Source organism: Cryptotermes secundus, unplaced genomic scaffold, assembly GCF_002891405.2.
Source record: "Cryptotermes secundus unplaced genomic scaffold, Csec_1.0 scaffold106, whole genome shotgun sequence".
In the NCBI taxonomy this organism is placed as follows: domain Eukaryota; kingdom Metazoa; phylum Arthropoda; class Insecta; order Blattodea; family Kalotermitidae; genus Cryptotermes; species Cryptotermes secundus.
The window spans coordinates 1,517,424-1,530,589 of record NW_019734310.1 but is presented as its reverse complement, the minus strand read 5'-3'; the positions used below and the strand labels follow the sequence as shown (position 1 = coordinate 1,530,589).

The 13,166-nt window shown below is 34.9% G+C and overlaps 1 protein-coding gene across 1 annotated transcript in view; it reads right to left on the bottom strand.

Annotated features, from left to right (window-relative positions):
- Positions 1–973: 973 nt before the first annotated feature.
- LOC111868413 (proteasome adapter and scaffold protein ECM29) overlaps positions 974–13,166 on the bottom strand; it is a 59,510-nt gene continuing 47,317 nt past the window's right edge. Inside the window, exons 32-34 of the mRNA XM_023859020.2 lie at positions 11,197–11,403; positions 9,968–10,039; positions 974–2,459 (exon numbers count right to left, since the gene is read on the bottom strand). Coding sequence (XP_023714788.1) covers positions 2,329–2,459; positions 9,968–10,039; positions 11,197–11,403 — 410 coding nt within the window. The 3' untranslated portion in view covers positions 974–2,328. The remainder of the gene's footprint in view (positions 2,460–9,967; positions 10,040–11,196; positions 11,404–13,166) is intronic.

The following is a 13,166-nucleotide window of genomic DNA, read 5'->3' as shown; positions in this document are numbered from 1 at the left end:
ACCAGTGGACAGCGGAAGTTGAAGAGGTGACCAATCCATAAATAAGAACCAAGTCAGTCACAGTAGAAGAGAAAACACTCATAGTCCAGTAAGGAATGGAGTGAGTCTTAGGCAGCCATTGAGTGTGAGCTGTTATAATAATTGGTTGTAATCTCAATGCCAATAAATCCAATCCAGAATCTGTTGTTATTTTTCACAATTCCTTGACACATGACACTACATACCAATCAGCATCACAACCAGAAGATGGTAGCCCTACTACTCATTGCTGTGAGAACTTCAAATCTCATCTCTACCATAGCTTTAAAAAATCCTGTGTCTTGAACAATTTGGAAACCACCCTAAAATGGCAATTATGAACTGTATTTTTTTTTAACTCCAATAATTATACAATCTATCCATTAAGTGTGGATAATAAGTACATTTTGTGGTTTACATATAGAAAAGGAAAGAGAACTTGTTGTGGTGAGCATTTTAACTGCTTAGTGATATGCAGTTAAGTGTTGAATTAAACTGTATTTAAGACAATTTCCGTTGGAATAATGAATGAATGAATTGTAAAAATTGTATTATTACAGTATCTTTTTACACCAAATGTTTCATATGCATACCAAATTCAATGAAAATGTTGTAGAATGTCTGGTTTCCAAACTTATATTTGGCTTGCGTTTTCTTAAATTACCTTTCAGTTGCACTCACCTTTGCCAGTTCCACCATGTTTTGGCTGTTTTATCATCTAACTTTACCTTACAGATTATTCGCAGTGATGTGATTGTAAAGTATATTGTTTCTGACATATATGTGTGCTGTCTCCCAGCATTACCCTGGGCATTTTACATCTGTGTACAAGAATTAAACCACACCAAGAGCAGTGAAATATTGTAAATTATACTGGATCTACTGTAAAAATGTTAGCAATGTAAGTGGAAGAGCAAAAGCTGTGAAAGATTAAAGAAAAACACAGTAATCCAAATGCGTCAAAAGAGAATATCCGCATATATTATCAAACTCCATGACCTGATCTGCAAATTTTTGCATTTTTATAATCATCTTGTGAACAACATATTCCTTCTGAACAGAGAGGTACAGCTGTACAGTATCTATGGCCATTCATATAATATGCCACTGTGGGGCCTATAAAAACACGAACTCAGTATAATCATACTGAGAGAAATGAAGGATAAGCACAGAAGTCAAAATGCTGTGAGTCTGCTTATAATACATACATTACACAAAACATTCTTTTCGTGTACTTAAAGCTTTACACTACCGACTGTCCAATGTGGAGCTCTGAAATCCATTACCTGCAGTCTTCTATACAGACATTGCATATAACATAGAGAGGTTTCAACAGCTCTGCTTTCACTGCATTTATTATGAACTAATTGTTATGAAGTCTCTATGTAACAGACTCTTCTGCGCAGAACACCTCCATACAACAAACTCCTGAGTTCCACTGAAATAAGGTTCAGTACAGACAACAGCCTCTCCCTGTGCTTAATTAATTAAGCATCATGCCATGAAGACATAGAGGAGTGAAGGTGTGGTTCTACCCTTATTAACTCCAGCACTGGATGAATGTGAGCAATCAACTTCAGGCCTCTGCACCTTACCCCTGTGGAAAGAGCCACCAGTACCCATTACATTAGAGATTTCAACATGAAAAATATTCCTTTCAAAAACTCTCATGTGAAATGGATAGGATGAACAATGTAAGATCACCCCTATCTTCATTCAGGCAAGAAAATGCTTTCATGACTGTTTCAAGGCAATTTAATAGTTACGTGCAAGAAATGTAACTACAAAATTTTGGTTTTGACATCTGCAGCTGAGTTTCAGTGCAGAAGTTTGCTATATGGAGGTCAATTTACTGATAATACCAAGCCACCAATATTACTGAAAAGCAGTTACATATCTCGTGAAAAGCTTAACAAATTTTCTTAACACACAATGCTAAGTATAGTGCACCTATATGAGCATTATGTTCTGCATCTTTCTTAGTAAACAGAGTGTCTCTTTCAGTTCTGGGCCGCTTCATAACATGTAACATTCATTTAAGAATCAAGGCTGCAATAAATTAGCTCTCAACACTAGTGACAATCTGTTTCTCCAGCTTTATTTCTTCCAACAGGCAAGTGTTTACCATAGACATAAGAATGGAATAATGCCTATCACAAACCGAAAATGCATTGCTGTTCTTTAAAAACAATATTAAATTAATTAACAGTCCACATATTTGGCAACTATTTTAAATACAAATGGTCCCACAGTTCCATATTCATAAAATGTATGTATACAAAGAGTTCATTAACCAGTAAGACTTCAAGCTCATGCTTTTAATAAATTCTTGATATCAATGACTCTAGATTTGATTTCTGGGGTATTATCTTTACTACACTCTTCCAATGATGGTCCAAATGTCACTGACAAGTTGCATAATTCCGCTGTGCAATTCAAATCTGAAAGTAAAAGAATAACTATATGAAGCAATACAATGTCTCATAATCTACATAAAAAACTTACTGGCTGATCTTTAAACAAAGTTTGCACACTTACATTTGACACATTCATTGTAATTTCCAAGTTGGGGAAGGAAATTTTTTTATGGCAGAAAGCAAGATGAAAGCAGAAGATGACTCTATGAAGGAGCATATACAGCTTCTAAAATTTACATCCAAAAATTCACTCCTTCTTTAATTACGTTAACAGGTCCGACAGTGTCTGAAATATTCTTCAATCTGTGATAGGCATAAAAGTTTAAAAGCAACAGTCCTTGGTAGTCAGTAATGCCAAAATTCATACTACATTAAAATCATGATCATGGTTGTCATATAATTTTCTCCAAATCCAACAAAGTTGTCAGAACATTACACATCTGCCAGGCAGACATAGTACTGATGTGAAATGTTTCACTTTGCATAAAGAACACTTAAACTTAGAAGGTACTACCTTAGTAGAGACTGTTTGCTATGCTCCTAATTAAAATGGTCATATAACCTCTACTAAATTATGTAACAGAATGAAGTTCAAAACTAATATATAAAGTGCTTACCACATGACTAAACCTCAGACATAAAATGACACCTTTCACGGAAAACTTTAAGATATAAATATTTATTATTTGTCGTGGTAAAATTCTCTAGTACAGTTCTACAGTTCCACTACAACTTTTCCAAATTGCTTGCAATAGGTTAACAAAACGCTTTTCCAGCAAAAATGTACCTGGCACCTGTATTGTTGTCTTTCTGGCATCGATGTTCATTCATAAAAAGAAAATAATACTGTACTTTCTGGATGCCATACAATTATTAGTCTCTTCTATATACCTGATAACCATCAACTTCAAATCAGCACCACATACAGTTCAGACAAATGAAGGAATCTGTATATAAAAAATCTCCAGATCTGATGACCATAGCACGATTTATAATACATGTGCTTAACAGGTACATTTACTGTACACTCTAAACAAATTATGAAATGTATGCCTAATGCAACAATTCTGGAATATTCCTTCTATTTCTACCTGTTACATTTTCAATTTGTGAATGCCAGGTTTTGTCGTTATTCTTATAAATAGAGTAAAACAAACAGGCCAACTAGCAATATCAAAATCAGTACTCTGCTTCTCCAATTATGAAATGACACAGCATAAAAATACATTTCTTTAATTATCGTGAAAACAGTTAACACTTATGGGAGAAGTGAACTGGGCATAAAAGACGTGTTTCACTTCTGTCCACAGTTTCTGTATGGAACACGATTGCTCCAGTAAGTACCAAGCTACATAAATGCCATATCTGAGGTAGGACAGAAATGTAAATCTTCATGGAAAGTGTCCATTAATGCTGTCCATATTTAACCAAAATTAGAATATACTGATGTACTGTAGAATTCTACATTATAAAATTTCATGCAAATCCATTCACTGGTTCTCACACTGTAACATGCAGCTGGACAGAAATGGTGAAATTAAAAGGCATTTTTTGCAACTTTTTGTTGTGCCACAGCCAAAAACTGAACCATTAAAATGGATAACCTCAATTACATGCAAATGTTCAATCTAAGCACTTACACTGTACATAAAAATCAGCTGTTAACAATCATCATAAAGCATCACTTGTCATCCATAAACTGAGAACTTACAGTGAAGTATTATCAAGAGTGATCATAGCAGCAAAGAAATCATATTATAATAAAATTATTTTCAATTCCAATAATAAAATGAAAAGTATTTGGGAAATAATAAATGAGGAGAAAGGGATATAAAAAAAGGATAAAGGTATTCATTATATATTTGTAGATAAGAAATTAATAAGGAATCGGAATAAAATTGCAAATGTTTCAAAAAGTACTTTTTATCTATAGCTGATTCTATTATTCCAAATAATAATATATATCAAAATCTGAAACTATCTATGCCAACCGATTACTTAGTAGATTAATTTACTGGACCTTTTGCCAAGATGAAATGGCAGTACAATACTCAGGAAATCGCAAAAATTATTAAGACACTAAAGACTAAAAATTTGAGTGGATACGATGAAATCTAAGCCTTCCATTTATAATTTCCCCATTTACTCATATTTGTAATGCAATACTTAACACTGTTGTCTTCCCTGATAGACTGAAATTTGCCATAGTCAGACCACTATTTAAAAAAGGGAAAACTCATGATGTATCTAACTATAGGCCTATATCCATGCTAACTTCTTTTTCTAAGATAATTGAAAAACTTATGCATGCTAGACTTATTACACATATAAAAAGATTTATTGGTTCAAGAACAGTATGGTTTTAAATCACATTCTTTGACTGAGAAAGCAGCTTTTTCATTGATTGATAGCAACTTATCTGTGATGAATAACAAACTATTGGTGGGAGGCATTTTCTGTGATTTACAGAAAGCATTTGATTGTGTTAATCACAAAACATTAGTGGAAAAATGAATATTCTATGGAATAGATGGGAAATTTAAATCACTCATCGAATCTTACTTGTCAGGTAGATATCGAAGAGTTGTAACAGGGGACAGAATTGATTGTAGCAACTCTTCTGATTTGGAATTAATCAGATGCGGTGTTCCTCAAGGCTCAATCCTTGGCCCACTGTGTTTTCTCTTTTATATAAATGACTTACCAAAAATAATTAATAAAAAGAATAGCATGGTATTATTTGCAGATGACACCAGTATTATACTAGGGGCATTCCATAAATAATGCCTCCTGTTTTTTTGTGTTAATATGTAAGGTCTGAGATGGATGTTGCTGGTGTTGTAGTAAAGGTTGAACCTTCCCGCCAATCTACTGTTAGTTTGGTTGTCGTGCGACAGATAGCGACAGCAGAGCAGTCTAACAAAATGGTGTCTGACATACAAGTGCATATGAAACACAGATGCGTTATTGAATTTCTCACTGCCGAACAAATTGTACCCACTGACATCCATCGACACTTGCTAAAGGTGTACGGAGACAATACAGTGGAAGTCAGCACAGTGAGGTGGTGGGTAGTGCGTTTCAACAGCGGTGAAAGTGAAGTGCATGACAAGCCACGCCCTGGGCATCCCTGCTCAGCTGCCACGCCTCACAATGAACAGCGCCTTATCCACATAGATCAGCAGATAACGGCCAGGGACTGTCAATTCTGAACGCTACAAAACGACGCTGACTAAGCTGAAAGCCCGCATTTCCCGAGTCAGGCCAAAGAAGCAGACAACCTTTTGCTTGCAAAATGATAATGCTAGACCCCATACAAGTTTGGCGACCACCGTGCACATCGCAAAGTTTGGCTGGACTGTCCTAACATACAACTTATAGCCCCGGTTTAGCACCTTCAGACTTCCATCTCTTTGGGCTTAAGAAAGATGGACTACGTGGGCAACACTTTCCAGACAATTATGCTGTCATTGCAGCTGTAAGAAAGTGGCTAGCCTCTGCTGGCGCAGACTTTTATGGGCACGGCATACAGGCTCTTGTTAATCGCTGGCAAAAGTGCATAACGATTGGTGGTGATTATGTGGAAAAATAACTGTAAGTAGCTGAAATCTTGATCTATTTAACTGCATTACTATGCTTTCTGTATCTGTTGTAGTTTTCTTTAAAAAAAATAGGAGGCATTATATACTGAACGCTGTAATAGTAACTAGCATGAACAAATTAGGCTTTGATATGAACCTTAATTAATACTTTTAAAGATATTAATTCATGGTTTAATGTTATTTGCTCACTTTGAATTTTAATAAATCTCAATATGTTGAATTTTGTTCCGTGAATCATTATAATATTACCACACAAATTACTTATGATCAGACTAATTTAATCAATTTGATGGATACAAAATTTTTAGACTTAATCATTGACGATACTCTCACATGGAAACAGTGTATTATCTTATCAATAAAATTTCCAATGCATGTTATGCATTGAGAAATATAAAATATTATATCCCTCTAGATACATTAAAGTTAATTTATTTTGCCCACATTCATTCTATCTTGAGCTATGGTATAATTTTGGGGGGAAGCTCTTCCTGCGCTAACAATGGCACAATGTTTTTATGCTGCAAAAGAGGGCTATTAGAATTATTACAAATTCTGGTCCAAGTGAGTCTTGTAGGAACCTGGAGATAATGACATTTTATTCTCAGTTCATATATTCATTAATTTTATTTACAATCAATAATAAACATCTTTTCAATTCTGTTAATGAGAGTCACAACTATAAAACTTGATCTCTAAATAATCTTTACTTACCTACTGTCAACCTATCAAAATACAAGAAAGGTGTGTATGTAGCAAGCATTAAAGCTTTTAATCATCTACCTGAAGCACTAAAAATGTTGGCTTCTGATCTGTTAAACTTTAAAGCAGCACTGAAGAGATTTTTATTTTATCACTCTTTTTACTCTATGAAGGAATACTATCAGCATAAGTGGTAATGCTATANCTATGTAAATTATAATAGTAATTATTTGTAATATATTCTTAGTTCATATATGCATATGAAGGAATATTATCAGCATAACTGGTCATAATATGTAAATTATAACAGAGCTAGCTCAGTAATTATCAGTAATTATTTGTAATATATTTTCAATTTATATATCCAGTTGTCCTATCTAAAATTATTATGGCTCATATTTTATTTAATCTTACTAATGTGATCTACAAATTTAGAATCAAATTTTAATAACCCAGATCTGTTTGTCATTAACCTTTAAACGCCGGGCTTTTGAAAAGGCGGTAAGCTTGAGCTGGCCAGAGTTTATTTAAAAATGCTGGCTGCTGGTGCGCGTTTATATGCCTGTTGCTACTCTGTGTTTAAATGTCCGTTCCTGTTAGGGTGCTTAAACAATTTTAAGCATTGTGTTTAAAAATGCTGTATCTAACTCAATTTTTATGATAAATGGATGGAAATAATTTTGTTTGTATTAGCAAAGAACATGGTGTCGCATATTATAACGGAAGTTTTGAAAATTTTTATACAAAGAATTACACTCTATTTTCATTTTATTTTTTTTTTTAATTTTGATGCGTACTGCAAACGTGGTTTCCCAGTTATTCACAGAGATGTTCTGCATTATAAATTCATTTGTTTGTAACACTTGACAAATTTTAGCAGTCCCTGGTGCCATAAAACAGATGGAAACAATAAAATCATTCGGTCTTCAGCTAACACTGCTCTTACACTCTTCCGATTTTCGAATCTTTTGACTTAGGGACAGAAGAATGAAAGAATGGCTATTCAAGAGAAAGCTAGAGGGGACCCTTCTTCAGTGCTAAGACCTTTCATTATAGCTGCAAGAGATTATTGCCCTTTCTGTGGTTGTGAACAGACAGTAGCATCGTGGCTGAGATACTAACTAGCGGTGTGTGCACGTGCTTCCACTAGTGGAGTTTAAATGCCCAACTGGCCAAAATGGGGCACTTCGGCACTTAAAGGTTAATTGATACTCATAACAAAGATGGCTGCTGATGGTACAATTTTAAACATGTACTGAAGAGGCTGTTACACCTCTCTAACTTGTATGAATATTTAACATAGAACTGGTTATAAATGTGTGAGGTCATAAGACATCTAATTGGTAATTTAAGTGATTATATGAAATTGTGACTATGTTTTTACATTAAGTTATTTAATTCATGTTTTAATTAAATTTTATTTATTGTTGATGTTGCTGTTGTTGTTGTTATTATTATTATTATTATTATGACATGTGTGATGCAGTTGCCCATTCTAAGTGTCTGCTTTTTGCTGATGACATCAAAATTTACCGAGCCATTAGTTCCCCTCATGACTGCTATCTACTACAGTCTGACGTTAATTCTATACTAGGTTGGTGCACTGCAAACTGTATGAAACTCAACATCAGTAAAACTAAAGTTATATCCTTCACCAGGAAAACCAACTTACTTATCTATGATTATAAACTTTTTCAAACGTCAATAGCCCGGACTGATTCTGTAAAAGACCTGGGAGTGTTTATTGATGCTAAGCTATATTTCCATGACCAGGTCAATTACATTTTCTCTCAATGTGCGAAACTATTGGGTCTAGTTCATAACATTACCTACAATTTCTCTTCGCTAGACTGTATGTTCAGTTTGTACACTACGTTAGTTAGGTCTAAACTTGAATATGCGTCCGTAGTCTGGAATTCGATTACGTCAACTGATGCCAACAAGCTGGAACGCATCCAGCAGAGGTTTGCGGCCCTTTGTTTTAAACGTTTCTTTCCTAAAGTTCACTACAATTATTCTCTTGCTCTTGAGGAGTTAAAATTACATACTTTATGTACTAGGAGACATCGCCTTGATGCTCTCTTTCTTATTCAAGTTTATTTTGGCTCTAAATTCTGCCCTTCTGCCCTGGAAATTGTTGGTCTCCGAGTTCCTGCTCGGTATATCAGAGATTTTGCATTGTTCAATGTTTGCTCCTTATTTAAAAATTGTCCCTCTGCTAGATGCGCAGCAGCTGCTAATGTTGTCTGCAGGGATGTTGACGTATTCGGAGCCAGGAATGTTCTACCCAAACAAATTTTAAATACAGTATAACTGTTAGTATTTTTATTAAATATTTATGTTTCATTCCATATCAGCTATTTGTTTGTTTACTTTTACTTTTATTCATTATTATTTCTTCTAAGTACTTACTTGTAATTTGTATGTGACTTTTAATAAGTTTGACTATAATGTAATTCATTCATCTGCACTGTGCTGTGTCTGTAATTGGCCTTGCGGCTGTTGACTCGGCACATTAATAATAAAGAATTGAATTGAATTGAATTATTATTATTATTATTATTATTATTATTATCATGTGTGATTTATGATGTAATAAGTTTGCCTATCTGCAACCTGCAAAATTGATGTTAATCTACTGTTGCAAATAATGGACTCATACAATTTTGTATATGTATTTTGAAGATTATTTTGATATGTATTTTAAGGACCATTTCCACATCCTGGTTATATACTGTACGGATCTATGGAAAATAAATAAAATGAATGAACGAACAACAGTACACCTTACTCTATACATAACAGTATCAAAATGAAGACACTTCTAATTCAAATATTCTTCTCTCTGGTTCAATGGATTTACTATGAGGTATGTCGCACGAATACAAAAAGTTAAAATGTAGAGCCATGACTCCAGAAACATAAAACTCATAAACCATATGCAAGCGTACTGGTATAGTAATGAAGATCAAACAGCTACTGCTGTTAAAACATTTTTATTCTGAAACAATACTCTAAACATGTCAGTTTAAAAACTTCACAGTAGACACATTTATAATTTTCTATGAAATCAACGAGTCATGTTTGCTTTTCGTCATGCATAAATATGAAATGAACCCCTTATATTTCAGTAAAAATAAAAGCATAAAACTCATAATTGGGAGGGGGGCACAGAAGCATACACTCTTAGGTACTCATAAGTGTTATTGTGACATTCCAGTTACTTACCTTTCAATTTTTTTCCTAACAAATATAACACATTTAAAGCTTCTTTCCTCAGTCTTGCATGCTTCAGTATACCTGAAATACAGAATTTATACACAGCTTATTTCATCTAACTCAAAAACTGAAATCCAAACTTACCTGTGACTGAGTATATTTTGTTTCCATGCAGACAGCCTATGAATGAAAACCAAATCACCTAATAAAAATGGTAATTTTAGTGCAATAAAGTACTGAAATAATTAACATATTAAGAAACAGAAGGAAGAATTCATGCATTTTAAACATGGAATTCCTGGTAGACTCTGGGCACAGAAGAGCATTATGTTGGTTAATTAATAAGTTATTTTGATAATCCTTTATCAGCTGCAGGAAATGTGGCTTTATAATTTACAGTTAAAAGAACTAGCTTAGTGGATAGCTTGTGTGTGCAATCTTCAGTTATGAAACATACTATCTTATGGGCTGTGATGCTGTGCACTCTGGTAAATGTTTAATAGTCTTTCATAGGACCACATGCCTCCATTATCCGGGCCAAAGTCAAGCAAGTGGCATGCAGTTGCTTGTTGGGCTCACTCTTCAATTAAATGTCTGTGTATTCAGTCTGTCAATAATGCAACAATCGTTAAAACATTCACCAATCAACATCAACACGACATGTTTCGGCCACAGACGGCCATCCTCAGGTGTTTCGATGTGTCTAAACTGTTATACTGTTCTGATGTGCGATAAAATTGTGTGTTGCAGTCTACTTAAATTAAAATCTTTCGTAAAATCCTACCCAACAAGTTGTCCACTTGTTTAAAGCTATGTGATATGTGTATTCCAGACAGTCTGTTTCAGTAGCTATGTGAATGTTTTAATGATTGTTGTATTATTGACAGACTGAATACATAGACGTTTAATAAAGATGTGCAACAAGATGCTGAAATACAGACTTACTCTTCAACCCATAAGACAGAGTCAGTACAGTCCTCCAAAATCTCACTAAAATTTTACACCAAACTGCATGGCATCACATCCCAGGATATAATATTCTTCATAGCCACTGCCATGCAAGCTTACATCTCACACTGCATTGAGCTAGGTGATCAGTTACTTCGGACTAAAGGACTAGTCACTTCATGATGCTTTATCAACTAGCTCTAATGACTTAGTCTGAAGATATAATGGAACTATCGGTAAGGGAAAGTATAAAACTACAAACGAACAAAATATGACTTACAGTTACTTACCTAATGAAAATTCTAAAGCCTGATATACTTTCTTAAGTATTCTGTCTAGCACCTCTCTGTCTCCTTCTTCCAGCATCGTTGACCCATCAAGTAAAGTCAAGCGTTCAACATAGCACCTCAGGGCTGCCACAATGGCCACCTGTACAGGTCTTGTACTGTTGTTCAAGCAGGATACACATTGATCCAACACTTTCTCACGATAATGAACTGAAACAACACATACAATACTGGCGATGCTGACTGAAACATAAAACTTGCAACTTCACCAAAATTTGTACAAATAATATTGCTTTAGATTTGGACATTAATTTTAGTACATCTTAAAATCAAGTAAAGCATGAAGTCTGTTAACACTTCGCGGACTGGTGATTTAAATATTTAAATCACCCTGGGGACCAGCATTTTTAAACATACTACCCTAACTTGTGCACTGTTCACTTTAAAAATGAATATAAAATCTCCTAATTAATTTTTTGAACTAAAATTTTTGGAGAACACTTACCAATGCTCCTAGAAGTGCTTGAGGGTGTGATATTTCTGGAAACTTTCCCCTTTGTGAAGTGGCATTACACAGAACTTGCAAATGTAGACATACTCCTTTTTTTTTGTGAACTGTGCAACACGGCATTGCCCAGAAGTATTCTTCCCTTGGCATGTTCACTCTTCACAATTTTCATGAGGGTATTTTTCCGAATATCACTCAAGAGTCGCCCTGGGGGGTCCACATGAGGCCTTCATGGGGTGGGAGTTGATGGTCCCGGTCGTATTAAGTCTTTGTGTGACCCTGGTTCTGCTGCCACCATCTGAACTGTAGCCCAGGCCTTTGCCACATTCATCAGAAATGCTTTGTATTTCAATTTTGAATCAGGGTTTAGATTTTCTGCTGTCCCCGCAATGTTACTATGCACAATGTTATTCCCCGCATTATCATCGGAGCTACTGTCGCTTTTACTGTCTGTGGCCACAATTCTTTGTTGTCCCCCGTCACTGTCGCTGTCTGAATGACAATTAATCCATTACTACGCGTCTCACAAGGCGGGTCAGCTAGGTCATCGGATGAGAATTTGTCCTTGATCCATTCTCCCCACTAGCTACTGGCTGATACACACAGCTTGAAGAAGGCAAAGCATTTTCCTTTATAGTCGGTTAAGTAAACAGCGAGGTCAAGTTACTGACTGCTAACTAAACATTCCAGAGTCTTATCATGCATCTGCAGGTGCTTGCATGCAATGTAGGTGGCGCCAGAGCGATGTATAGTGTGTTGCAACTTATCGTATTCTAAAAACCTGTTAACACGCGAACGGTCCGCCATGTTTAAAAGCGAAAAACCTTTTAAAGGGTGCGCGGTCCGCAAAGTGTGAATTACTGTAAACAAAAAGTATAACAGACTCCTGCGTACAGTAGAATTACATTTTATATTGAAAATAGGTGAAAATGGATACCAATCTTGCTGCTCATACCAAATATCATAAATGAATGAATCTAATACCACCTTCCTTGTCAACACCTATAACTCTGAAAGTAGATTAACACACTGATCCAAATTCCACCACCAAACTGTACTGATTACATAACATTTCCAGACTCACAAATTATATTCACTGTGTTACAGTGTATGATTTACCAATGCAACAAAAAGTAAAAGCTGACTACAACAGGACACTATAATCAATGGCACAGCTTATCACTGTCTGTAAAATCACTTTTTATGGTGGAATATGAACTTCTGGGGTGAAAATTATAATGGTCACTTATTGTAAATTTTATTACAGTGATAAAACTTCGAAAATGATGCATCTTTACCACACAAAAAATACAGGAGCCAGATGAAACGTACCATAAACAGTAAATTCTCCATTTAATGTTTCTCAAATTGATATTTTCCTTAATTTAATGCTCAACTTCAATGATTTCAAGTAAGTAAATTCACTATTAAGCTACTTCCATTTAAGATGTTCTTTCGCTTTGGG